Source organism: Eremothecium cymbalariae, chromosome 8 (assembly GCF_000235365.1).
Source record: "Eremothecium cymbalariae DBVPG#7215 chromosome 8, complete sequence".
Taxonomy (NCBI): domain Eukaryota; kingdom Fungi; phylum Ascomycota; class Saccharomycetes; order Saccharomycetales; family Saccharomycetaceae; genus Eremothecium; species Eremothecium cymbalariae.
The window spans coordinates 629,526-652,487 of NC_016456.1; the positions used below are offsets into that span (position 1 = coordinate 629,526).

Below are 22,962 nucleotides of genomic sequence, written 5' to 3' on the forward strand. Positions count from 1 at the left end.
TAATAACAATTAAGTACTAACGCACACACACAGAGACACTCGGACACAGACCACCACCATACTTTCTTTTTTCTTCTTTTCAATATTCATTTAATAACAACATACTCATTTGTGGGTTATATATAAAAGCAGCGTAGATTATTTCAAGTGGCGGTTTAAAGAGCTACGATTTCTGTGGACTGATGGATAAGAATATCTCCAAGTTAGATAATATTACACTGTCCACTGTTTTCAAGAAAGCCGGGTACTGGGAACCCAATTCCTTCTGCAAAGTGTACAGGATATCTTGAAAAAACTTCTTGGAATTGACGTGATGTACAGGATCTCTGGTTCTATAGAGTTCGTTATATCTCAATTGTTCAATTGTGTAACCTTGGAGTTCAGGATCGGAGTCGGTAAGATGATATTTTTCACAATCTCCAACTGTATCTTCATTGATTTCTTCCATAAACTCAATCCATGCATTGCAAATTGAAGAAAATTCTGTTAAGATACTAATGTGACCTGTCTTCAGCATACTTGAAGTTCCCAAGGCGTGTATTTTTGTCACCTTGGAATCGTGGAATATATTGAGGCACGAAGACCATCTAGACATGAAAATCTTGATTACTTCGTCTAAGGGCGTCTCTCTGTTAATACAGAATTGCTGAAAGGAATCTTCCACAAGTGCGTTTTCGGTCCGCGTTGTCATGGATTCATGATAGTTTCTAATAACATCCAGAATGCCTGTGGGATTGATAAACGCTATTCTGGAAATGGGTCGGCATATTTGATCATGCTGGAAGGATGATAACTTATCTTTAATGAATATGGCATTTAAGAGCGCAGTAAAAACCCCAGCTTCGAAGAAATACTTTATTAATCTAACCCCTAAATCTTCCTCATTTAATAGCGTTAAGGTATCTAGAATGGACAGAACAATATCAAAACAATCATCTCTCAGCTTTAACAAATATGATGATGCATGCTTCAAAATGCTACTGAATACATTAATGGACAAATATTGGTCTGAGGGAAGTAACAAAACGTAACTTTTTACTATTTCCAGTAATGTTGGCAATGATTCTGTTTGATTTTGTACGCCGTATTCAAGACACCATACTATATCAATTAATCGACTATCCAAGGCGGCCATACTTGGGTCGAAATTTTGTAATAAGGCACTCCACAATTCATAACCATCTTCGTACAATAAACTGAAATGGCAAGAACTAGGATTGCACGATAATTCAAGTGCTGGAATTGCAGCTGACCAAGCAGCATGTGAATAACCTCCTAGTGAGATCAGCAAATACCTCAACAACCTTAATAATGCATTAGCTAGGATTGATTGGGTGTCATCATTGGCCACAACATTCCATAATTCTGGAACAATTTGCAAAATTTCCATCAACAGTTTGTTGCCGATGACACCTTTATTTTGTATAACAATGTCGCTTAACGTGTTTAGAACATATAACTTTGTCTCAGTGTATTTTGTAGAAGGCAGAATATTCCTTAAAAGAGTCGTAACAAATTCATCCAAATAAGGTTGAAATTGGTCTTTATCAAAGTCCCAATCACCCACCATTGTTCTTAGAGATTGAACAACAGTTAGTTGAACCACCTTGTCTGAATCATTAGTAAGTAATTCCAAAAAAAAGTCGTAACAGTGTACTTTACTGTCCGCTGAACACTTGACAGTACACCAGTCATTTATAATCAGAGCAAGTCTTCTTCTTATTATTTTTAATCTATCGGCAGAAGTAGAATCCCTAGCAACTGCTTCAGGAAGGAATATTTGCACCAACAAGCGATCAAAATCAACATGTTTGGATAAATTTGTAGACGCCAGCTGGAAGGCGGCAAACATTGCATCTTTCTTTAAAAAATCATCCATAGATGAAGATAGCTTACCAGATTCTGTCTCAATGGTAGTTAATAGATAAGGACAAAGAAAATCAGAGAAACAATTCATTAAATGGTGAAAGAAATTTTCTGCACATGGCCTAATTTGATATTCGTAACCAGATGATATCTGTTCGTTGATCCAATCTTCCGGATCCAAATACCAATGTTCTAGCTCAGCAGGTCGCATTTTCAAATACCATTCTATCAAAAGATCCATTAACTTGGCTAACAATTCTTCGTTCAAAAACTGAGAGCAAAGCTTTGCAATTGCCGCACGAACCTCGGTTCTTTCAGTTTGAGACCTAATATATATGGCCCCTTTCTTTTGAACTAATTGAACAATAGCTCTTAGGATTCCAAATGCTCTAATTGCCAACTGCTCCCAAAAATCACTAGTGACTTCTGCGTTCTCTTGATAAACATCAACAGCCCTATCAAATAACAAACTAGTTGTCTTTACAAGTATATTGTAGGAGCTTGGAAGGAGTACAAAGCTGAAAGGTGAAACATTAACCAAATTGTAATATAGTTTACAGTAACATTTAATAAATTTTTCATACTCGTCAAATGTCTTGAAGCTTCCATGATTAAGAAGCAGTGAACTAAAATGCCCAAGGGATATATCCATGAATTCAATAACTGCTTGGTCCTTATGTGGACTTTCGTACACATCAACAATGGCCCTTCGTAACACCTTCAGCGCCAAATAAGAGATTTTTAGGCTGGGCAGTTCATTCTTTTCCAAAACATTCGAAGAGGTCCATTTATTAAAATTAGTCAAATAAACCCTAACAATCAATGGAAAAACCAAGGGCATTTTGATCTGCATTGCAGGACGACACCTGGCAATTCTTGCAGGCGCTATAACCTTGATAATTTGATTCAAATGAACCAATATATTGTAAACCTTGACATCATTCTGTAAAACTTGATGATCTGCCAAAGCGATCTCAAAATATTCAAACATATTTGGCCAGTTCTGTGGGTAGTCCAACCTCGCTATTTTGGCCGTAGCATGCGCATTCTGAATAGCAAGCTGATTATTCTCCTCGTTCACCATATGAAACAATCTATCTCTTATTGAACTCTTCTCATCCTTTGAAATACAATTCATCCTAGTAGGCCTCCAAAACTTATCCGTGCTATTTTTAAATTGAATAATTGCCAACCATCGAACTTGCAAAGACCATGATAAATTAAGATACACAGATTGCAAAGAGTAATGATACCCAGGCAAACCTTGCCACAACTTCAACTGTTCCTCTGCCACAATTGGTTCGCTAGATCCAGTGTCTCGAGGATCACTAGCCTTTTCCAAAACTTGAACCAAATTTAACTCATTCAACACCAGATCCATAGTATATTACTTAATATTTACTAGGCATAACCTGGGCAATAAAATCTTAACAGAATAACTTAAAAATCCATATATATATATAAAACATATACTTAGCATACAAAAGATCAATAATTTCCAGTCGATATGTCCCGGACAAAGAGGGATGATGAGATGGAGATTTTAATTAAGCATATCGGTGTGGTGTTAGGATGTAAATGATGGTGAAAAACCTCCAACACGGTTTAGTCATAAAATGTAGTTTAGTTCCTACAATCAGTCCAATGGGACTATTCTCCAGCTGGAATAGATCTGATGATCACCATCTATTAGATTCATCGACTTCTTCCCAAGAACTCTCTCTATAACCGAGTAGTGCCTTAACTTCGCGAAGTTTATCGGGGTCTCCCATATTCTTACCGTGATTGTCAGATAACTTGACGGCAGGGTTACCGTTTGCTTTGAATAACTTGATAACGATGTTTAGTGGTTGACTCTTGACGTCGGGAGCGGATTTTACAGTAAAATCATTTGTAAAGTTTGTACCAATTCCAAAACAAGATGCCATACCATTTAGTTTTGCTGCTTTTGAGTATCGTAGCGCCTTTTCAACATCTAGAGAATCAGAATAGCATATAGTCTTTGAATATAATGGACAATTCAAGACGTTGAGGTAGTGGTTGGAGATCTTTTCAGTAAATTCTATCGGATCGCCTGAATCTTGTCTGACACCAAGATAAACGTCAGAGTAAGGAGGTAGAAAGCTCTTTAAGAAGTTATCTGTGCCGAAGGTGTCCGTTAGAGCAAAGCCTACATGATCCCATCCAAAAGTCTTAATCCAGTAGTTCATGGCATTCTCGTTTGCATGCCTATAATCATTCGTCACAGATGCAATACCCATTATCCATTCATGCGCTACAGTTCCCATAGGTCGCAACCCATAGTTCTTGGCCATCAGTATATTGGAAGTTCCTAGGAAAAGGTCCTTTTTGTCCTTACGTTCGTCCACCGCTTTTAAAATACCTTGCAAAACAAGATCGTGGGTTTTCTTTGATCTCCTCCTTCTTGTGCCAAATTCAATAAAGCTCAAATCATTTTCCAGTAAAGTAACCGCTTTACTATAGGCGTTTTCGATCTGCAAATCATAGTTCCAATCTGTATCTACGAATTTAAAATAAGCTTCAGAGATTAATGCCAACATCGGAATTTCATAGAGTATCGTATCCTGCCACAAACCTTCAATAGTTATATCCAATTCATACTGATCAGCATCTTCATCAATACACTTGAATTGGAATTTCACTTCGTTCTTCGGATCCAATTTGAAGTTGTTATTTGAGATATATTGCCAGTAACTATCTGGAAGATATGGAACCTCGTTTTTCAAATATTCGATTTCATCAAGAGAAAAACGTAAATGACCCATAGCACCGAATTGCTTCTCTAACCAAAGAATTGCTTCCTTATTAAACCTGAAATTTTCCGTTCTATTATTATACTTATAAGATACCTGGATGCTTGGGAAATGCATATGCACTGCTGCATGCATCGTCAACTTGTAAAGATCAGTGTCAAGAAGTGACAGGATTACAGGATCATTCAAAGTCATATTGTAAGGCTAGTACGGAACAGGGGGGAGGCGCTAGTATTTTTTTAAACACAGCAATAGTATCACAGTATGAACAAACTAGTTAATACTTTTAAGAGTTTTTTTTAAATAATTACTGATTTAAAATTCATCAACAAGTTGCAAGAAATTGCGCCTTCTGATAAACTTTTTTTTAGCTTGTTACCCCGATTTTGAATCAATGACATATAATCGATTACTACGGGAGAGAACATCCGTTCTTTAGACATTTATCTTATGTGTAATTGAAATATAGATTGCTAATCAGCTTCTCGATGTGCATAATTTTAGTGGCTGTAAAAACTCTGTAATTTGCTCATTTGTTGCTGTGAGAGAACGGTTCGGAGTGGTGACGTATGGGTGTCTTCTATATGGCCAGTTAATTAATTAATTAAAAAAACCAAAACTAGTACGTTAGAATTATATCAACGGATATACATATATATATATATATGTATGTATGTATCTAGAATGGATAATATATGATCTCCTTACGTTACTAGTCATCATATTCATAATCTGCTGAAAAACTTTCATAGTTTTGAAAATGATGAAATGTTAAAAGGTTTAAATCGTCATCTGTCTCAGAACCACTGTTAATGGGATTATTGTTAAAACTATTGAATAGGTAGTGGACATCTTCGTCATCACTGTCTTCATCGCTTAGGAAGCTTGCGGATGCACAAGCTTTTGTAGAATCCCAGTCGCTTTCAGCAGTAGAGGCTGGACTGCTACTAGTTGAATCAGGCGTTTGAGAAATTCTGTTAATTAGCATGAAGTTAAATTCTTTGCATATGGTATCTTCTTCGTTATTTGAGGCTTGTTCATAACGAAATGGGCTGCTGCAGTTAGCATGCCTTGTTATCCTTAATTTACCGACCGGGCCAAGTGTAACCTGATTGGACGATTTATCTTGCTTTGGGTTTCCGGTCACGATAACCATGGGTTTCTTGTACAGTATTTTGTTTGTTTAATACAACTGAATGGCCTTTTTATTATCCAGGTTGCAATTGAAGTAAAGGGTTATAATGTATTTCTCACAAGGTTTTATTAAATAAAAATAAATGTTTGATCAATACTGTTCTGTTCTCTCTTGTGTGTGAATATGTCTAACAGAAAAAAAATTCGATCTTAAATAATAAGTATAGGCATAATGCGAAGAACAGTCATAGTCCAATATGCGATAGTTTATATGAAGCTAATAAGGTTTCCATATGCACTGGAACGGTATTCTCAAACCGTTTTCGTATTGTCTAATATTAATTTTTAATTATGTGATTATCTACATTAGTTTTTGTTACGAAACCTTGTTCAAGAATAAGATAACTTCGTTTTGTATGAATAAGGAGATATTTAACAACAGTAAAGCTATCTCTGCTTCAAGCTCCAGGATTATTTGGTTATGATTTTACTTTATTAATTGTATTTTCGTAAATTACGAAACAGATAGGTGTCCGGTCATGACACAGGGTAAAAAAATGTCCGGAACGTTTTACGAAATTGTTGAATTTGTGCAGAAATGTCATCGCGATTATCTAACTAGACGTAGACCAAAATATAGGTAGTTTTGGATGCATTGAGTTAGTTCGTATCTTTTATCGAGCATTTATTAAGTTTCACATTTTGAGAGTTCTATGTGGTACAGGACGCTAGAATGACTAGTTTGTACAAGATATATTATACGTTTATATATTCATATATTTAAACGAAACTATGAGATAACCTTCATAACGCGATCAAATAACGTGCCTAGTTGAATATTATCGATATTTTCAAACATGCTTGTGAAGCTATTCATATTAATCAACTTTTCTTCCTTTTGGCCGTTAATAATTTCCAAATTAATGTCGTCAACAGTTTCATCCAATATAATTTTATTTTCATTTTGTTTTGACAGATCTTTCAGCTGTCTTTCAAAATCGTTTTCATCAGTGACAAAGAGTTCCAATGCACCGACACCATTAATTTCACTTAGCATTTCAGAAGTCGTGGTAGTGCTGACTACTCCAAGCCTGCATTGTGTGTCTATAAAGATAAAGTCAGTATCGTGATTCCAGGCTATGGAAGAGATATACTCATCATGTTCAAAAGATCCGAGTCTTTCGGATGAGTCAAGGCTGAACATCAAAACACGAGATTTGTACTTTGTCGTCCATTGTCCACTTTTGTCCTTCTGTTGTTCGTTTATCACAAATGCAATTTTGTTATTGTCCTCATCACAAGACAACAATCTTGACATATGACCTGGTTTGTACATTCCTTGAACAAAAGGATAGATGTCAAAGCAGTTAACAAGACTCCCAGACAGTAAACTCCAGAAGTTCAATGATGTCTTTGTTGCTATTATTAACATTGTGTCATCGACCAACTTCATGCATTGAATAGCCGAGTCCAAGGAAATAGTGCTCGAACTCTTACTTTCGGATTCAAATATTTTAAACGTAGTAAATACAACAATTGAAATCCTGTCGTCGAAAGCATGGAAGATTAAGGATCCGTCACGCGACCAAGCTAACGAAACGTTGTTGCTAAAATGGTTGAATTTTGGAGGAGAAATTTTGATCAAACACCAATTATTTTCCTTGGTGTCAAAAGACCAGCACTTGAGATCACCATTGTTGGAAGCTGTTAGACAGCTTTGAGACCCGTTGGTGGATTGTGGCGCTACCAAAATAGCTGCAATTGGTACAGCTGTACCATGAGGATTCAGCACTTTGGTTTTTAATTGCCACCCATTTTTGTCGTCCAAGTTCCAAAACTTCAAAATATGTGTTAAATCTTTAGAAGAGAGGAGCCCCTCTGGTGGTTTTTCTACTTCATAAGTAATCATCCATTTACCATCCTTAGTAAAATGTAACTGGTATACTTCTGGATCTTGCAAATTTAATTCTCCTCTAACTTTTCCCATGGCGTTATTGATACCTGAAGCAATATACTGGTACGAAATCTGCTCATTCTTATAAAAATCATAGATTTGGACAGCAGATTTATGCGGGAAATAGAGTTGCTTAGTTTGGGGATGAATTTGCAAGACCGTGGTAAAATCTTGTCTTTTCCCCTTTATTAACTTCCTAGCATGTTTCTTCTTAGAAAGGTGCATCTTGGGTGCTGAAGTAGATGTCTTAGTATTTACTGCAGATAAAGGTTGCATAGCATCCTTCACAGCTGATTGAAACACTGCCAACGGACCATTAATAGCCAATCTAGTAGTTAGGTCAGTAAAGTTTAGCAGCAAAAGTTGGTAATCGGTATTCGAAGTATTTTCCGTCATCTGTAGTGCTAATGAGAAATACTTGTCGCCCACCGTATTACAATCGACAACGACACCATTCAGTCTAGGTAGAAATTGTTGCAGATTAGTTGACAATTGCCAAAAGCTCACCACTTTTTCCCAGCCACCAGAAAGTAAATATGTACTATCAATATTAAATGCCATAGAAAGAACAGCATCTATGTGCCATTTCAATAATCTAAAGGAATAATCGTCTGTGCTGATCAGCGTGATGACACCAGAAGCAAACCCCAAAGCAAGCTGCTTACCGACACTATCCAGAGCCATACTGGTAACATAGTTTGCGTTAGCTGAAGCAGATGCATGTGTTACAGGTAATGGAAAATATTTTTTGTATTCTTCGTCCACCAAAGACTCCACGATGAGATACCGTCTTGAATCTTCTCCTTTTACAAGTAATGCAAAAAATTGGTCATTTCTTGACCACGTAGAAAGTAGCACATTCTCATAGGTCTTCAGATGTATCAATGCTCCATCTTTACATGCGTGCAACTTGTATGTATAAGTAGATGATGAGTCTTCTACAATGGTGAACAGTTTACTCATGGTTCCACGCTCATCCTCAAACACCTTAAAAATCGTCTCTCCATCTGGTATAGCTAGCACAGAATGCGTCGGATCTTCTAACAATTTCCCTCTATATTTCAGCAAAACAAGATCTCCCCTGTCAGAAACCAACCTTATCTCATCGCTTGCCTTGGATTCTTCTCCTTTCGTAGTAGATCCATCATTCAAGGAGATATGGATAACTATCGCTGCATCATCCTTTCCAAAGATCTTGTTTAAAACGTGATTGTTAGAAAACTTCAACGTCTTAACGCACTGCCTTGTTTCGATAGAATATATTTTCAACTGGTTATTAAAAGATACAACATAGTTCTCCTGATCCCGCATCAAAGTATTCACCGTCTTAATTGTACTAGACCTGTTTCCAATTCTCGGAAGCAGCGGTTTTCCACCGGATACAACCGACAATTTATAATTTTCATGCATCATGGTGTTCAACCACTTCTGAAAAGCTAGAACTGATAATTTTAGAATCAAGAAGCTGCTATTTGAGATGTTTACTCCCAGTATATCCCATCGTTCAACATCTCATCGCCTCTAAAATTTTTCAAATGCTGTTTCTCCAAAAAAGAAAGGAAGAACGTATAACATGATTGTGAATCATATTATACGAAACCAAAATTTTGAAAAATCAATTCGCTGAGATAGGTCTTGTATAGAAGATGTTCATTAACGGTTAGGCTACTAGATTATTAATATTTGTTAATATTGTTAATAAAGCTCTAAGAACAATCCGAAGATATGATTGTGCCAGTTAGATGTTTCTCTTGTGGTAAGGTTGTTGGGGACAAGTGGGAGGCATATTTGAACATGCTACAAGAGGAAGAACTTGATGAAGGTACTGCCTTGTCAAGATTAGGCTTGAAGAGATATTGCTGCAGGAGAATGATCTTGACACATGTGGACTTGATTGAGAAGTTTTTGAGATACAATCCACTAGAGAAGAGGGACTGACCTTTTTGACTCAGAGGGGTTTATTGTGTCGTGCATGTATGTGTGTATTATGTATTAGAGCTGAATTGTATCTTCGCGATGAGGAAGGACAGTGATGAAGAGTGTGTATATTATGAGAAAATAGAGTAATAATATATTTTTGATAAGTTTAAACAAGGATTTTATTGAATTATTAAATAAAGAATTGTAATGCAGAAGACGTTGGGGTTGAAAAATAAAGTGTTATATACATATTGTTGGGAATTGACTTTGTATCTGTATAGAAGTACGTCTTCGTGAGGAGATGGAGTGTGGAAGATGACTTAGGTTTTCTTTGAGAGACCCTTGTAGCTCTTTCTAAAGACTAGGATGGAATCAATTTTTTCTAAAGCTAATTCCAGGAGTTCTTTACGTTTTTGCAAGTCAATGTGCCTTGCTATACGTGAGTCTTCCTTTGCGAACATTTCGACTTGTTCATCGGTTAAATCGGTTAGCTTCTTGTCCAGTTCTATTGGGAAATTGTAAAAGAAATCACTTAGTAACTCCACATTGAGAAACAAAACTGCTGTGGAGGACAGTTTATCACTGACAGCGTTCAGGAAAACTTCAGGACACTTGTCTTTGTTTGCAGTTGAATTGCATTTATTTTTCAACATGTTTAACCTGAACAAGAGCATGGAAGATCTATCCTGTAAGAAGGTGGCCTCAGTACCCCTTTCTAATAACATAGTAGAGAAGCCGAGAGATTCTTTACGCGAAGGGTCAGTCTTCAAATACTGAATGACCTGTTGAAGCTTCCGAGTACCAACAACGTTTTTAATCATCTGGAATCTTTCATTGCACTGGCGTAGCTCTTCCTTTATAAGAGCAATAGAATGTTCCTTTGCTATTGACCAATCGCGGTCTTCCAGGTCGATTTCATACTTAAAAGGCTTGATACAGTTTTCCACCTGGTCTGCTGTGGAGTAATATTTTGCATTTAGTACGTTAACAGCGGTGTTATTAACCAATTCCTTTATCAAGTCATGATTCTTCAGCTGTGTAGCGTCTAGGATATTTTCCAATTCTTTAAGAATAGCGTTAGTGACTAATGTAGTGGACAATCTGCCCACACCTATTTTTGTCAAGCTGGAGGACGCAAGCTCCAGTTTCCTATGCCAATAGAGAGCAGATGTTTCGTCATTCACATTTTTTGACAGCTCTTGGATATTATCGTCCTTCCAGTAGCGTGAAGCCAACAAATCCAATACCCGTTGGTCCAGATCAGCTTTTAATATCGACTTGAGGTCGGCACGATGAAATTTTTCTTGAAAGTCCTTAACAGCTAACTTCAAAACGTCAATATTATTCAGCAAGTATGATCTCGGGGTTAATTGACGGTCATTAAACTCGACCTTGAAAAGATAAGAGGTATCGTCCAGTTCTTGTTGGATCATGTGAGAAGTTGGTTCTAAAGCATTACTCATAGATACTTCCAAAATCTTTATCAACTTTTCTCTCAACTTCTTAGTGGTCACTTGGCAAGAAGAAAAATCGTTTTTGTGATCCTTGAAATACTCTCTTTCAAACTGTATTGTTTCTATACGTTCTGCTTCAAGTGACTTAGCCTTTTCGGAGCCCTTCACACTTCTAAACAAACCACCGGATCCGCCAGACTGATCAAAGAGTCTATGAGCTTTGGCCCCTGGTCCCTTGGTGATGACACCGACATAACCCATCTTGAGGGGGTATTTCTTGTTAGTAAGGATTTCCCGCGCCTGAGGAGGTTCGACAAGGTCCAGTTTAGTAATGACACCAATAGTTCTCAATCCTTGCGGGTCCGCTATCTTGCTAGCCCGGAGAGCGGCACTGTTCGCAAGGTCAACATCTGCCGCCGAGATAGCGAGAATGATATTTGGCTCCGCTAAATACCGATCACAAACACCACGAATCTTAGATTTTAACTCTGTGGGCTGATCTGCAGCTTCCACCTGGATGTAACCGGGCAAATCGACCAAAGATAGATCGGGGACGCGCGAGGACTTTATTGTCAGCTGTATTGGTTCATCCGATACAGCCTCATGCGATGGCACCGCCATGTTCAGTTCCATTAGAAGCCGTTTAACCTCTTTAAAGTCTCTGATATTATACAGGCGCTGGGTGGGGAAGTCGGCCGTAATGTCTTCGTTGCCAGGAGTGTTCACCAAAGTCAACTCTATCGGCCTTCTTGTAACCATATTGGACCCCTTTGGCAAAAAGTCCCTTCCGACAATAGATTCCAATACTGACGACTTACCGCTAGACTGCGAGCCAATCACCACAATGGAGGGCAGCGTAACACCCGGCGAGCTAGAGTCAATCTTGTTCAAGATGGACCTGATCTCAATCATCTGTTTCGTCAAGTTGAGAATCTCGTCCCCCGTGTTGTCCTCCTCACCCAAGTCCTCATCCTCATCCTCGTCTTCACCCCTAGCATCACGCTCTTTACTCTCGTCCTCAGCCAGAGAAGCCAACAACGTCGCAGCAGCTACCGTATCACTCGCAGTGCCGTTCCCATCCCCATCACCACCGCCGTTGCCGCCGCCATCACCGCCACTAAACCACTCCCCAACCCGGCTCCGAACCCCCTCACCGAGATCCTGCAACTCCCCCAGTTTCCTCAACGTGAAGCTACTCGCCTCATCGACCTTATACGCAATGTAACTACCAACAGCCGCCGCCCCACCTCCAATATACGCCGGCAACTTCACCGCCCGCCCTAGCAGCTTCGGAATATACGAAATCGACCGTCTAGGCACCACCGTAGCCACCCCAGAGATCCCTCTCCATGGCACCCCCTTCTGCACCGCTCCCAGCCCGGCGGCGGGCCGAACGCCCGCCGCCAAGCTGCCCCCCCTCCCACACATCCCACGCTGCTGCCACAGCAATCTCCTGCACGCCTGCCCAGCAGTAACACACCTGCACGCCCTCCGGACAACACTGCCAAACAACCACTGCATCACCTTGTTGTGTTCTTTTTCCTTACTACCTTGCTGCCATGCGTTATAACCATCCCCAGGAGACCAACGGGCATTTGTCCATTAAGTTTGCAAAACGCCCGCCCCTGCGGTCACGTGCCCAGCACGTGACCGCCGCCCGGGTAACAACAACAAAAGCAAAACAACGTGCACCATCACACCACACCCCCACACCAGCCGCCGGCTGCAGCCGCTCCCGCCCCGTCCCGGCAGCCCCCACCCCGCCATCCCGTGCTGCCGATTTCGCACCGCCAGACGCGAAATTGTCAGAACTATCCCCCAAAAAGACAAAAAAAATTCGGTGCCAATCTCAGCGCCAAAGTTTTTGGAGCGATACGCGCCCATCAGAAAAAACAAGAAAAACAACAAATATAACCCAGAGAGCAGAAAGGAAAAAGTTGCTCCTTTACAAACCACTTTGTTTATCGTTCAGTTAGAATATATTTTAGATATTAGATCTGTTTGATAGTTAACGGAAGTACAAGGGAGATTTATCTAGTGTATATATATAATATCTATTCTAGAGGAGAAGAGACGGAAAGATTTTTTATTTTATTAAAGAGAATAAAAAGGTGAAAAAAGGATATAAATCGGTTGTGTTTATTATTTTTTATTTTTATTATTTTATTTTATTATTTTAATAATATTTTTTGTTGTTTTCGAAGGGGGAAATATAGAGCAGAGGAAAAGGGAGCGAAGTTATTAGTATCTTTGTTGTTGCTGTTGTTGTCATCATCGTCATCGTCATCATCATCATCATCATTGTGCTGTTGTTATTATTATTGTCATTTTCTCATTTTTCTGCGAGCTGTGATTATTTCTCGTTGTTATAGTGGTAGTACAGCAGGTATCCTTTGATTATCGTTATTATAGGTATTTTCATTGCTGTTCGGTTAATTTTTTGTTTTGTTGATTTTGAGTTGTTATACAAGGGAGTATGGCAACGAAGAGTAGTATGTCATCGAATGCTGGGGGAATTTCTAAGAAGGTGGCTAAGAGTTCGGGCTCACCACTTCCTAAGTACAAAGGTATGTGTTTATTTTGATGTGAGGGGTGTGGTTTTGTTTTTGTTAAAGAGAAAAAGAGGGAGATTTTTTTTTTCCTCTCCATGTTATCGAAATCATATCATATCTTTTCACTTCATCAAAAGGAGATTAGTTTGGAAGCCATAGTTTGACTCGAGAGAGCTTGGGAGAAGGCCAAGTGTTAAAAATTCGGGAGTCATAAGTGTTGTGGTGGAGGCGCATATTAAAAAAAAGCGAACTTAGAATACTAACAACCGATGGATTAAACAGATTTAATTGTGGAAGCGGTACTTGGGTTAGGCGAACGTGGAGGATCTTCTCGGCAGGCACTTAAGAAGTACATTAAAGATAAGTATGCTGTGGGGTCGAATTTCGACGGGCAATTCAATCTTGCCGTGAAGCGTGGATTGGAAGCGGGTGAGTTGTCGCAGCCTAAGGGACCTGCAGGTTCAATTAAGTTGTTGAAGAAAGCCGTTGCTTCTAATTCTGTTTCGAAGCCTGCTGAGAAGAAGGTGACTAAGAAGAAGGTTGCTTCGGTGAAGAAGGTTAGCGGTAAGAAGGTTGCCACGAAGAAAGCAGTTACCAAGAAGCCTGCTGCTTCATCCTCTGCAGCGGCTAAGAAGAGCACAGCGAAGAAGTCTGCTGCATCTGCAGCTGCTCTGAAGAAGACCACCGCAAAGAAGCCTGTTGCTGGCAAGAGGTCTGCTGCAACTTCAAAGAAGCCTGCTAGCAAGAGGGCTGCCAAAAGTGCTTAAGAAACATAAAACCAAACCAAACCAACCCCCCATCTCAAAAAAAAATAAATGAAGATTAACAAAGGTGAACAAGTAAGTATAAATGAAAGTAAGGAGAAAAAGCCAAAAAAAATAGAGAGGGAGGGAGAACAAAGTGAAGTATCAAAAAGGTGAAAGTATGATTGAAGTACAAGGATGCGGACTGGGAAGAATTAGAGGCAGAGAGGGACAGTGTTTTGAAGAGTGCTTGCTTGGCAAATAAAATAATTCAGAACCCCCCCCCCCCATGAATTTCTTCTTTTTTTCCTTTAGAAAGACAAATATAATTATTACAGAAGGAAGGAAGGAAGGTTGATCGTATGTGCTCTTTTGTTGATTTTAAGAAAAGGAATTTTTATTGCCCGGGGAAACTAAGATTTATTTTTTTGAATTTTCGTCTTCCTGGCAATATTCCGTTTTCTAATATATTATTATCCTTATTATATTATTATTATTATTATTTTCTCTTATACTGTTGGCGAATCCGGTGTCAATTAGTAGTGCTAGATTTGTTTCCAGCTACTACTACTACTTCTACCACTACCACTATATTTTGTTATTATTTTCTCTTACATTATTACTGTTACTGTATTGTATTCTATTCAAAAAATGCAGACGTGGTTTATTCAGGACGCGATTTATCTCTTCCTAACTCTGTTAAATTATTCTATTCTATTATATGATATGTCTATTAGTATTATATTATTGTTATTGTTATTAGTGATTTCTATCGGCACTCGTCCTCGTGTGCCTTTTTAACGTTTGGAAAATGAATTGCGTTCAGCCAAACAGAACAACATAGCACACCACAGGTCGAGGGAGGGGAATAGCACAGTTGCAATGTGACAGATCTGTGAGGTGAATTGTATCTAATTTTATATTTATCTTGTGTGCCTGTGTCTCTGTCTGTTCCATTATCTTTCCATTCTTAATAACGTCTATATTTTCTTCAAATACCGTTGCTGATGTTGCCACAACCACGCTTACACCTCTTTTGTCTATCTGCCTACCGTTGTATTTGCCGTTTCCGTCATAAGGTGGTTCCAGCCTGTCGTTTACCACCACATGCACGCCAGGACATTTTTTTATTACTGGCAGACAGATGTGTCACACACCGAGATCCAGATGGCATGTGTGTCCATATACTCTCTGTGTTTTTCTTCGGTTGGGAAGTCGACCTTCCCCTCCGTTCCACTCAAGACTTACGACTTGACTCTTTACATTCGTCATCGCCAGTGAGACGTGCTGACGCTCAGTTCGAGTCCTTATGGAGACGTTTCTTTTTCTATATCACAGGTAAAAAATTGTCAATCTCGCTTTGGACGTTAGCGTTGCGATGAGCTGTTTAATGCAGGAGATACTCTCCGCTGGTGGTGCTTGAGCGTGTTGGTGAAAGTGTTGCAAGCTTAGTCAACTAATCTTCTGTCTAGTGAGTCGATTTTATATAGACAAGAAAGTACAGAGAAATAATTGTTGGATCGAAGATCATTGATGACACACCATACGTTGTGGCAGCATAACACCGACGAGGAAGATATGGCGAGGCACAGGTTCGAGGCGGTTCTGGCAGAGCTTCCGAACTCCACACAGTTGAGAATTAAATCATTGCCATTGTTGAACAATGTTTCAACACAGCTGTTGAGGATATTGACGATGACGTCGCCGCAGACATTGGCGAATACGATTCTGGGAAGTCGCTGTGATACAGCTGAATGCCGGTTATTTCATTCTTTACTGGACTTGCTTGAACAGGTCAAGCTGATTTATGGGGATATGCCACTGCTGACGGTGTACGACGTTGCTCCAGGGATTTGGTTTCCCGGGTGGGATGCGCCGTCGATATTGAGGGGGTTTGAGCAGTCGATTTTAACGACAATTCGCAAGTGTAATTTGGCAACCTTCATGCTCACGTTGCTGGGTAAGTTTGACTATGGGTTTCAGTTCCTCAATGATTGTTTCATTGAAGTGTTTTGCCCTAGCAGCTACGTGCCCAGTGTGGATCTGGCGAAAGAGCCTGTACCGCCTCCACCGCTGCCACCGTCCAAAGGAGGAGGGGGAGGGGGAGGGCTCTACTCAAGTTACAGCGGGTCTAACGGCGGCACCAACGTTGCTCTTAGTTCATCCGCCGGTGGGAAGCTTTTAAAAACACACACCGTATTGTACCTGAATCTCAAAACCCAGGCGTATATTGCCGCCATAAGTGATACCGGTGTGACTTCCGATCGCAAACAGGTTCTCGATGCTCTATTTCCTCAAGACATGGCTGCATACTTAAAGAATAAAAGTGGGGAGTCCGCCAACGACTTTCAGCTAACACCCAGTGAGAGAGATTTCATAACCAGATGCCAGCGCAGACGTGAAACCTTAGAAGCAAATACAAACCTGCACGAAATTATGCAGCTTTACAAATGGTCAGATTTCCTTAAGGAACTTTTAGCATACGTCTCGAAAAACATTGGTCTCTTGGTTTTTGGCAAACGCGGTCGAGGCGTGCTACAGTCGTGCTACGAGGATAGCAATGATACAGAGCTACATTCCTTATTGCACAACAGCAGACTCGCTCAGGCAACATCGAGAGCTCCTCAACTACGAATTACAACCAATTGTGACATTGTACCATCCACTCCAATCAGAAATACACTTAAACCCGTTAAATCTGCCTCTAGAACCTTCACAGGCTCATCCTCCAATTCTCCTTCCAAATACCAAGACCGTCAAGACCAAAGCCATGTGCCAAACGGGCAATTTGCATTTGAAGGTGCTGTCACCGCTGCTGCCGCGGTGGCTGCTGCAGTTGCAACAACCACAGCAACAGCAACAGCAACTCCAGCAACCCCAGCGACAGTCGCAACAACAACAAGTACAACGCCCAAACCCCCTCCGAACACAAGAAAGAAACCCCAACAAAAACGTATGTGGGTTAAAGGGGAAGAGGAAGCCTTGATATCCGCTCTAAAAGTCCATGGGCCCTCTTGGTCTAAAATCTTAGAACTTCATGGCGCAGGCGGCTCAATCTCTGAGACCTTGAAAAATAGAACTCAAGTTCAACTTAAGGACAAAGCCAGAAACTGGAAAATGCACTATTTAAAGAATGGAATTACTGTACCATACTACCTTCTAAAAGTTACAGGAAACTTGGAAAGGGAAGAAAGGTTTAAAAAGCGATCCAAGGCAAAACGGAAGGCTAAAGAAACGCCATCCAACCATTTAAACGACCACTCTGCATAACACTCAAACGAAAGAAGAAAAAACGCAACTATTTTAACGATTATACACTCTCCTGCCGCTCTTCGTCCAATAAAATAGTTACGTTTATTATTAAACTTTAAAAAAAATCAACTATACACATATATACCCACAAACGAACAACGAACAAACAAATAACTTGCATTTTTTATTATCTCCTTTCTTATTTCTGATTATCTTGCTTCGTCTTTGCTGCACTTTTCTTGTTGGGTGTCCGTTATGTGTTTTCATGATCGATCCACAGTTCTCGTTCTTGCGCCCACAGCTCTTGCTGACACTTCTCCGCAACGTGATGTAAATTTTAACAAGCAGCAGCTTATTACGTAATCGGTAAGCCACTCATGGAAATTTAAAATAGTGGGTGCTACTTTAAAAGAGGAGAAATCGTAGCTTCTTGATTTCCCTTAACATATCTATACTCTTATGTATATGTCTACATGGGTATATACATATACATATATATTTTTAGGTACATATAGGAATACCATTTTTATAGAAGATGTTCTTTCCTAACAGACCGTCTCGAGGTTTCATTGTTCAATTTTAATTATTTCGAGAGTCATCCCGAAAGGAAAACGGAAATGAGAGTTACGAGCAAAGGAGTTTGACTTATTGATAAGAGGGACTTCGTCCAGGTAATAATTACTGGGCAACAGGAATAGCACCACATATACCACAGGGTTTATTAACAATAATAATAAAAGAAGAAGGCAATATATAAGTGTTTTTGTTTTGTTTTTTTTGTTTTTATTTTTGGTTGTCTCTCTTTTTGGTTTGTATTAGTCCTTATTAGTATTCGCTGTATACCAAAAAGGTCAATTGAAGGCATACTACGGTGAGTTATATTTACGAACATTTGTCTCTCTCTTTTGAAGTACCTTGAAGTTTGGAATATATTATAGGTAGATATATTGGTTCAAAAAGGTGGACAAGGTGGAACAGGTTCTTTTAATATTATATATATCCTTTTAACTTCCAAGAGAATTGGAGGGAGTGAACAGAGCTATCAAATAGGTTTTCCTTTTTTATTATTTTTAATAACGGTATGAATGGGTACAGTGAATATGCTTATGCACCCATCCGTCACTACCCTAAGGCCCAAGAGCTAGTTGTTTGCGACGGTGCAGCAGACGTTCAGGGTAATATTGAGGAGCAAATAATGTTAGCTCGGGAGGAGTGCAAGCAGCTATATAACCAGGTTAATAAGGTTAAGTCTAAAGTACAGGATGGAGACTTGGTAACACTATCAAAAAATGTTGGCTCAGTTGGTTCAGTTAATTTGAAACCGATAACGAGTTTGAAAGGCCATAATAATAAGATTACAGATTTTAGGTGGAGTTCAGATTCTAAGAGGGTACTTAGTGCTAGTCAGGATGGATATATGTTGTTATGGGACGCAGCCACGGGGCTTAAAAGAAATGCTATACCTTTGAACTCGCAATGGGTTTTAACTTGTGCATTGTGTCCGAATGGGAATTTATCAGCAAGTGCTGGGTTGGATAACAATTGTACTATTTATCGAATTTCTCAACATGAGAGAGTTCAGCAGAATATTGTTTCTATTTTCAAAGGGCATACCTGCTATATTTCTGATGTAGAGTTTTTGGATGACAAGACGGTTATTACAGCAAGCGGCGATATGACATGCGCACTATGGGATGTCACGAAGAGTAGAAGAACACACGAGTTTTCAGACCACCTTGGTGATGTTTTAAGTATATCTATACCTCCTTCGCATTTGGAAAATGCTGGTAACATTTTCGCTAGTGGTGGTTCTGATGGGTATCTTTACATTTGGGACAAAAGAACTCCAACCAGCGTTCAAAGCTTTTTCGTTAGTGACAGTGACATCAGTAAGGTCAAGTTTTTCAAAAATGGTGATACTATAGCTGTGGGGTCAGACGATGGCTGTGCTAGATTGTATGATTTAAGAAGCGACTGTCAAATTGCACAATACTCTTTATCTAAGAGTCTTCAAAATGCTACCACAAGAAAGCCTACGTATTTCCCTTCCAGCATTGAATATAACGTCCATGGGAACAGTCCTTATTCACCATCAGCGCGTACCGTAGAATCAGAATTCATGGATGACCAGGGAATCGTCGCTTTAGACTTCAGTCGATCTGGTCGTTTGATGTATGCGTCATACACAGATGCTGGTTGTGTCATTTGGGATCTAGTCAAAGGGGAGGTAATTGGCAAACTAGATGGTCACTCGGATAGAATTTCTGGTGTCCTCACAAGTCCTGATGGCCTTGCTGTGTGTACCGGCTCATGGGATACTACTATGAAAATCTGGACACCTAAATATATGTAATCTTATCATTTACACCCCCCCATATATATATAGATGCATACCTTATGTCAATGCTTCATCCATAGAGCATATGATGTATGTCTATTTTTTTCTGAAGTCTCTTTATTTGCTATTTCCCTTCTAACAATAATCAACATACAAACGTTATTAATTATATTTTTCGTAAGTCAGTATTATTTACTCTCTAGGTATCATTATGCGTCGCTGTTGTATATTACTGTCTCTGTGTGATATTATATATAGTTTCTAAAACGGTATTTGGCAATTGGCCTAAATGTAAGACGAATTCTTCGGATCTGCTACGACGTTTCAATAAGGCTTCTTTTACCCCCGGATAAGACACAATTGCTCTTAGCACTTTATTAATAGTCTCTTCATTAGCTACGGCTAATGAATTCACAATTTGAGGAATTTTAATCCTAATAGGATGAGATTCTTGATCCTCGTAGTTAAACTGCAGAACCGGTCCGCTCTGTAAAAGCACTTCCCGCAATTCTTCAATATGGTAAGGAACACGGATCTTGAAATCAGACGCATATGCAGCCTGGTCAAATACTAAATCATGCTTAAATACCACCTTACCTCCATCTTTTATAAACCGCGCAACAATCTTCATTTCAAACTGCCCCCATCCTTGCTCATCCAATCGAAATGGAACGAGCCTAACTTTCCTTTTAGGCTGTTCAAATGAAGGGTGTAAAATATACGTACAGGATTCAAATAGGTCTGCTTCAATCTCCTCCCCACTTTCATTTAATACCCAAATTTCAACCGCCCATCGTCTTATTGGCAACCCATCAATCAATGGAATTTCTGGGATAATCACCTGTTGTGTCTTCACACGCACCACTCTTTCAACAGTAGGCTTCACAACAAATATAACAACAATGTTAGTGGACTATTCCCATAATTATATATATCTCTAATAATTTAGTTCTAACATACTATCTCCATCAAAATATGTGGACGTAATTAACCTTTTGTCTATGTTCATCTCTTGTAGGATAGACTAGTTCTAGTTCAAACAAGCGCTTCTTTCGCCCGAGAAGATGGGAAGACAACTTTGACAGCATACAAGCGTGATAAACGTTGTAAGCTGTTGAAACCTTTTACAGCGTATATTCATTATTACAGAAAGCTTTAAAGAATCGATTAAGCATAATTATCTGCCTACTATACACGTTCAAAACCTCACTGATAGTTATTCAATGTTTTTTTTAACGTAATCCCACAGACTTTTAAGCAAGCCTTCTGGTAAACTGTACAGATCAATAACAAACTCTCCCTCTTCAACATTGTTTGTAATGTTCATTTCTGGCGTGAGATTATCAGTAACCATCTGGACGACGCCGACTAAATCGTCTTCATTTAGTTTAGTCAAACCAAATGCTAGTCTTTCCAAGTCGACGGACCCCTTCACCGTAGATGCCGTAGCTGTCTTTACCTTCTTCGATTTAGTCTCCCCATTTGCAGCTGTAGCTTTACGCTTATTTTCACCTCCTGTAGAACCAGCAGGCGCTACGGGATCATCCACACGACCGCTCTTTTCAACCTCAGCCCTTAGCAAAGGCTTATTAATTGGGACCTGAATAACATGGTCAACCTCATAAGAATCTTTCATAAAATGTAAATCATGCGTTATCTTCCGCTCCCCACCTTTATCCAATAAATGACAACTAATCAGTAACTCAAACCCACCCCATCCTTGTTCTTCAATCTTAAAAGGTGGCTCCGTAAACGTCCTATTCGGATTAGCAAAAGTCGGATGTAAATGGTAAACAACTTTATCAAATAAATTAGCAGAAAGCTCATTTCCCTGTTCGTCTAATAAAACCAATTGGATACTCCATTTCCGCATAGGAAAGTTATCAACTGGAGGTGGAACATCGGGTAGGATAGATTGCTGGGTTTTTATTCTAACAGTTCGCTTAACCGTCTGTGGCGAATAATACTATGTTAGTAAAACTATTTTCCAATCCAAGAGCAACTAACCATGAAAACAAAAAATTCTAAAATTTAATACGTACCGCCACCATAATTTACCCTAATTATCCGAATACTGAATCACCCGTCAGTTACTATTTTATTGGCTTTAGAATAAAGCTTGTGAGTTTCTTTAATACCTTCTTACTGCCATTCACAACTTAGCGTTTAAAGATTTCAGATGGTCCTCAAAGAATATTCGACTTTATAAGGACGTTTCAAGTGATTTGACAAAAATGCACAATTGGCGAGGAGATGAGCAGGGAATAATAGGACTTACAGGACTATAAAATGAGGTGTCATTATATGATCTAATGGGTTGTGTGTATGTAAGGGGTTGTTATTTTATTGATTTTTTAAAATTATTAGCGATTGAGCTGCGGATTGAAGCAGGAGATGCTTTCCATTGTTTGGGAATGGTATTCCAATCAATTTTATTGAAAACTTGTGGTAATTTTAGGTCAGGTTGCGATTGTTTTAGTTCAGCTAGGAACTGGATAACTTTTGCTTCTATTTCTTTAGGGGAGGCTACTGGTAGGGAGTTTAGATATTGAGAAATTTGTTCAATTTCTTGGGTTTCCTTTTCCACCAAGTCATCTCTTTTATTTTTAATGAAGTTGGTGATGGATTCTTGCCTTTGAGAGACCATCTTGGAGAATATATCGTAGAGCATAAATTCATCAAAATGCTTATCTTTGTTATCGATTTCCTTGTTTTTAATCGTAGACAAAAGAGACCTAATGGTATTTTTTTTTAAGTTATCTTTGTTGATCATGGCTTGTTTCAAGTCTGCTTTCAGTAGGACAATGGCATCGGTATATGCCTTGGAACTAATAGTTCTGCCTTTTGAAACCGGGATAAGACTTCTTATAGTTCTTGGAAACATTACTTGGTTTAGGAGAGGGCTTTTAGTGCTGATTGATGGTGTGTGTAAAGAAAGGACTGGTAGTTTCCGAACGGAAAAAAGTTGTAGCTAT

The 22,962-nt window shown here is 39.2% G+C and overlaps 12 protein-coding genes across 12 annotated transcripts; 4 read left to right on the top strand and 8 right to left on the bottom strand.

The window, feature by feature from the left end:
- Window positions 1-163: 163 nt before the first annotated feature.
- KAP120 (karyopherin KAP120) lies at window positions 164-3,247 on the bottom strand (the record flags this gene model as incomplete). Its single annotated transcript, XM_003648356.1, has 1 exon — window positions 164-3,247. The coding sequence occupies one exon, from the start codon at window positions 3,245-3,247 to the stop codon at window positions 164-166; it is 3,084 nt and encodes a 1,027-aa protein (XP_003648404.1).
- Window positions 3,248-3,545: 298 nt separating this feature from the next.
- Window positions 3,546-4,835, bottom strand: NPT1 (nicotinate phosphoribosyltransferase; the record flags this gene model as incomplete). The annotated part of the gene is made up of 1 exon (XM_003648357.1): window positions 3,546-4,835. The coding sequence occupies one exon, from the start codon at window positions 4,833-4,835 to the stop codon at window positions 3,546-3,548; it is 1,290 nt and encodes a 429-aa protein (XP_003648405.1).
- A 517-nt stretch (window positions 4,836-5,352) lies between these two features.
- Window positions 5,353-5,796, bottom strand: Ecym_8311 (uncharacterized protein; the record flags this gene model as incomplete). The annotated part of the gene is made up of 1 exon (XM_003648358.1): window positions 5,353-5,796. The coding sequence occupies one exon, from the start codon at window positions 5,794-5,796 to the stop codon at window positions 5,353-5,355; it is 444 nt and encodes a 147-aa protein (XP_003648406.1).
- A 768-nt stretch (window positions 5,797-6,564) lies between these two features.
- On the bottom strand, window positions 6,565-9,138 carry NAN1 (Nan1p; the record flags this gene model as incomplete). The annotated part of the gene is made up of 1 exon (XM_003648359.1): window positions 6,565-9,138. One exon carries the CDS (start codon window positions 9,136-9,138, stop codon window positions 6,565-6,567), a length of 2,574 nt encoding a protein of 857 aa, XP_003648407.1.
- Window positions 9,139-9,453: 315 nt separating this feature from the next.
- Window positions 9,454-9,666, top strand: RPB10 (DNA-directed RNA polymerase core subunit RPB10; the record flags this gene model as incomplete). The annotated part of the gene is made up of 1 exon (XM_003648360.1): window positions 9,454-9,666. One exon carries the CDS (start codon window positions 9,454-9,456, stop codon window positions 9,664-9,666), a length of 213 nt encoding a protein of 70 aa, XP_003648408.1.
- A 302-nt stretch (window positions 9,667-9,968) lies between these two features.
- Window positions 9,969-12,623, bottom strand: MGM1 (dynamin-related GTPase MGM1; the record flags this gene model as incomplete). The annotated part of the gene is made up of 1 exon (XM_003648361.1): window positions 9,969-12,623. One exon carries the CDS (start codon window positions 12,621-12,623, stop codon window positions 9,969-9,971), a length of 2,655 nt encoding a protein of 884 aa, XP_003648409.1.
- Window positions 12,624-13,578: 955 nt separating this feature from the next.
- On the top strand, window positions 13,579-14,421 carry HHO1 (histone H1; the record flags this gene model as incomplete). Its single annotated transcript, XM_003648362.1, has 2 exons — window positions 13,579-13,669; window positions 13,937-14,421. 2 exons carry the CDS (start codon window positions 13,579-13,581, stop codon window positions 14,419-14,421), a joined length of 576 nt encoding a protein of 191 aa, XP_003648410.1.
- A 1,509-nt stretch (window positions 14,422-15,930) lies between these two features.
- Window positions 15,931-17,667, top strand: TBF1 (Tbf1p; the record flags this gene model as incomplete). Its single annotated transcript, XM_003648363.1, has 1 exon — window positions 15,931-17,667. One exon carries the CDS (start codon window positions 15,931-15,933, stop codon window positions 17,665-17,667), a length of 1,737 nt encoding a protein of 578 aa, XP_003648411.1.
- A 1,063-nt stretch (window positions 17,668-18,730) lies between these two features.
- STE4 (G protein subunit beta) lies at window positions 18,731-20,002 on the top strand (the record flags this gene model as incomplete). Its single annotated transcript, XM_003648364.1, has 1 exon — window positions 18,731-20,002. One exon carries the CDS (start codon window positions 18,731-18,733, stop codon window positions 20,000-20,002), a length of 1,272 nt encoding a protein of 423 aa, XP_003648412.1.
- A 214-nt stretch (window positions 20,003-20,216) lies between these two features.
- SAS5 (Sas5p) lies at window positions 20,217-20,956 on the bottom strand (the record flags this gene model as incomplete). The annotated part of the gene is made up of 2 exons (XM_003648365.1): window positions 20,217-20,867; window positions 20,948-20,956. The coding sequence occupies 2 exons, from the start codon at window positions 20,954-20,956 to the stop codon at window positions 20,217-20,219; spliced, it is 660 nt and encodes a 219-aa protein (XP_003648413.1).
- Window positions 20,957-21,203: 247 nt separating this feature from the next.
- On the bottom strand, window positions 21,204-22,038 carry Ecym_8319 (uncharacterized protein; the record flags this gene model as incomplete). The annotated part of the gene is made up of 2 exons (XM_003648366.1): window positions 21,204-21,938; window positions 22,030-22,038. The coding sequence occupies 2 exons, from the start codon at window positions 22,036-22,038 to the stop codon at window positions 21,204-21,206; spliced, it is 744 nt and encodes a 247-aa protein (XP_003648414.1).
- A 287-nt stretch (window positions 22,039-22,325) lies between these two features.
- AIM41 (Aim41p) lies at window positions 22,326-22,871 on the bottom strand (the record flags this gene model as incomplete). The annotated part of the gene is made up of 1 exon (XM_003648367.1): window positions 22,326-22,871. One exon carries the CDS (start codon window positions 22,869-22,871, stop codon window positions 22,326-22,328), a length of 546 nt encoding a protein of 181 aa, XP_003648415.1.
- Window positions 22,872-22,962: the final 91 nt, after the last annotated feature.